Source organism: Diabrotica undecimpunctata, chromosome 6, assembly GCF_040954645.1.
Source record: "Diabrotica undecimpunctata isolate CICGRU chromosome 6, icDiaUnde3, whole genome shotgun sequence".
Taxonomy (NCBI): domain Eukaryota; kingdom Metazoa; phylum Arthropoda; class Insecta; order Coleoptera; family Chrysomelidae; genus Diabrotica; species Diabrotica undecimpunctata.
Genome location: NC_092808.1, coordinates 89,505,801 through 89,509,373, shown reverse-complemented (window position 1 = coordinate 89,509,373; position 3,573 = coordinate 89,505,801). Strand labels below are relative to the sequence as shown.

At 28.9% G+C, this 3,573-nt stretch overlaps 1 protein-coding gene across 1 annotated transcript; it reads right to left on the bottom strand.

Moving 5' to 3' along the window:
* Positions 1–2,856: 2,856 nt before the first annotated feature.
* LOC140444524 (uncharacterized) lies at positions 2,857–3,372 on the bottom strand. Its single transcript, XM_072536283.1, has one exon. It carries the CDS (start codon positions 3,370–3,372, stop codon positions 2,857–2,859), a length of 516 nt encoding a protein of 171 aa, XP_072392384.1.
* Between the last annotated feature and the right edge of the window lie 201 nt (positions 3,373–3,573).

Here is a 3,573-nt window from a genome sequence, read left to right as displayed (position 1 = left end):
TATCAAATATGTATTAATTGAAGGTTTAGCTATCAAGAAATACGAGGGTAAATACAATTTGTCCAAAGCATGCTTAACAAAGTATGAAACTATATTAATAATATCTTGGAGGAATATTTTTTCTACATAAGAACAAATCTACTACAATCTACTTTAATTTGGCCAGTATAGCAAGCATCAATGACCCACATGATAATGTTGTGAAATAAACCAAATTGATTTGTTCTTGAATAGTCTTTGTAGTTTTGGTTTTAGAGAACATAGAAAAGTTCTTGACAGTTTTGCATTTTAAGTATATTTTAATTGGTATGTTGCTATATATAGTAAGTATGGTATAATAATTGAGAAAAGTAATGAAATGAAGAGTATTTAGGAATTAACAAAGTCAAAAAATTATTTGAACAGTATTATGCTAAATGGTTTTATTAAAAATAAATCTAAAAGTTAATCACCATTAGCTAAATTTATTCAAAGTTATATACAGGTGTTTCACGTGTTTCACGACGAGCTTACACTATCTACAGGGTGGTGAATCGTCAAACGGGCCATAGGGAATTCAATGGGAAATTCTAAATTGTTGAATTCCTGCTACCCTAATTATTTTACTTCAAAATTCATAAGAAACTATTTGTAAAGAACTGAAATACTACTATGTGTATTAAAAACAAATGTTAAAATTGTTCTACGAATTAAGTATATTCCAAAATTTTAAAAAAATATAATATATTTTTCAGGGGACCCCTTAAAGTCAGCCCACATGAATACGAGGCGACACCTGGTTTATATTTCACAAATTTAATATTACTGTGTACAGGGTATTGCGATTTTGTCGGGCGGTGATTTGATCATTTTCTTTATAATTTTTTAGAAATTTGAAATCCTAATAATATATATATATATATATATATATATATATATATATATATATATATATATATAATTTAAATCTACATTTTCACAACGTAATTTTGTAATTTTCCATTAAAAATGAATGTAACGATCGTATTTTAATTTTTAATTACTTGTCTTTAGGAGAAACTTTCTTGTCACAATGCAGAGCACGATAACTGGTCTAATGATTTAATAAACTGAAATTTTAATTTTCAGTTTGTCTTTTGTTCTATTTTACAATGTCTTCTAATTTCCGATATTTAAAAGTTCTCGCTCTGCATAAATTTGAATAAAATTGTCAGTTTCACAGCTGTCGGCATTTCTCATTTTCTTGTATTATAAAATATGTAATGAACTTTTTTCATTAAAAGAAGGAATATTTAATAACTTGTTTTTCTGCAGACAAGATGTTTCGGAATCGGTTTACATAAAAGCTTTGTTTTGAAACAAGTTTTTTTATTATTTCTTTATTGTTCATTTATTTTTATGTTTCTAACTAATTAAAAGATTATTTTATTGTTTAAGATATTTTTCTACAAATAAAATAGGCTGATAATAAAATATGACAATTATAGGAAATTAAAATAAGATAATATAATAAAATAAAAAAAAATAGTTAAAAATTATATCCTCTATACTGCGTTTCAAACGTTAGATTCGGTGTTGTTTTAAATAGCAAGCTGGTTTGCTGTATTTCCTCCATTCTGTAAATTATAAATAAATCCTCCTTTTGTATTCAACAGCAGTTAACAGCGATACTCTACAAGTATCTGCCTAATACTTTCATTTGCTTCTTTTTCTCGGCGGTCATCAAATCAAACAAGTAATAATTTTCTGACGGTACTGAATAATTATTTTTTCTTTCAATTCACTCGTCAACGGTCAACGGTCAACAAAAAAATATGTTAATAAAAAAGATTTATAATGTTGAAGTTTCAGACTATTTTATATTGGGCCATTTTGAAAACAATAATTATTCAAAATGTAAAAATACAAAAATACAAAAACATTTTTATTTAAACCCCTTGCGAGGTTAAATTATTGTTTTGAAACTTGCCTAATAATAAAAAGCTCAAAACGTTAACACTAAAAATGTTTTTTATACGTAGCTAATATAAAAATTCGTACGGAAGTTGTTTGTTTCATTTGTTTTATAATATAACTAGCAAATCCGTCCATGTTTTGCTGTGACTTTATTATTATACAACCAATAGGTTTTATGTTCAATTTATTTAGTAGAGTTAAGTAAATATTAAAAAATCCATACCTAAGAGCTGTCAGAGGTTAGCTTCAAAAAATAAAATTTATGATATTAACAATTAAACATAACCCATCAATGAATTTTGATTTTTAAGTTTATACAATTTATGGTTAACTTTTAAATGAATTGAGTTCCATACAGGAAGTATGAACAGTTTAATTATACTCCAAATAATTGTATTATTCTAAATTATACCTACTAATTAACATTCAATTAACCATTAATTGGTGCACAATATTTTTCGGTAATTTTTTTTGCTAATATAAATAAATTTGATGGTTTACCGACGCGTGTCCATGCAACATATAATTGATCATGTGAAAAACATGGATTCTCTAAATCCCAGTCGCAAACGGACATGTGTTTGGCCTTAAGATTTGTTAATGGCTATCGCCAATGCTAGTCGAAGAGGGAATTAAATACTTTTGAATGATATTGTGGTATATGAGAATATCATTGGAATACGTGGCAACGGGATGATTTCTCCTTCAAATCGTCCAATTAAAATAATTGGTTCAATAATATTTCCGGTGATACTTTTAATTTCGTACATACAACGACACACATTTCCACACCAAACGTGTGTCGTTGCATATTCTAGGAGGAATTTCATAGCAGAATAATTGCTAAACCAATTTCCAACTAAAGATTGTGTGGTAGTATCGCTGGTATACCCAGAGAATTTTAAAATTCTGTTGGATATGTTACGGCTTCGTCTTCATTAACAATACTGTCAACATTTTTCGCCGCCAAATTGCTCGCTCGCTGAGCCAATTCTGATTCAAGTTATTATTCAGTATAGCAGGGAAGACACTTAAAATTGATTCATGTTTGGTTTCAACTAAAGTACAGAAATTATCTGGAAGTTTGATACCTTGTGTATTTGGATGCAGTTTTATTTTACCGTTTTCAGTATCCAGCAAATGTTTGGCAAATATTTGAGCCGATAGATCACTTTGCACCTGTACTCTTATATTAATGGTCAATCGAACTGTTTTGACATTCCGGCATAAAAAAGACTGTTTTAAACATATAGAGAAGTCACCAGAGCGTAGTAATACAGCACCATCGAATAGTTTGTCGTTACCGTTTAAATCTTGCATACTTCTATGTAATGCTTCGAGTGAATGTTTATGAGCCAAAGTATATTCACCCCAGATAATAACTGAACTTCTTTGCATCGCTGCAACTATTCCACTTCTTTTTTTAATGTTAAACATTGCGTTTGGTTTGCTATAAACGTCTAATAGCAGCTTAAGTACTGAACGTACTGAACTGAATGTTCTGAATCACCAGTAATAAGCCATTTTAAAGGTTCTGGTGGACTGGTTAGAGTTGGTAACAAAACTTTTCCAAATGCGCAGCAGATGCCAAGTGCTTCATTGTAAAACTTCAATGCCTGAGAATACTGGCATACTGTA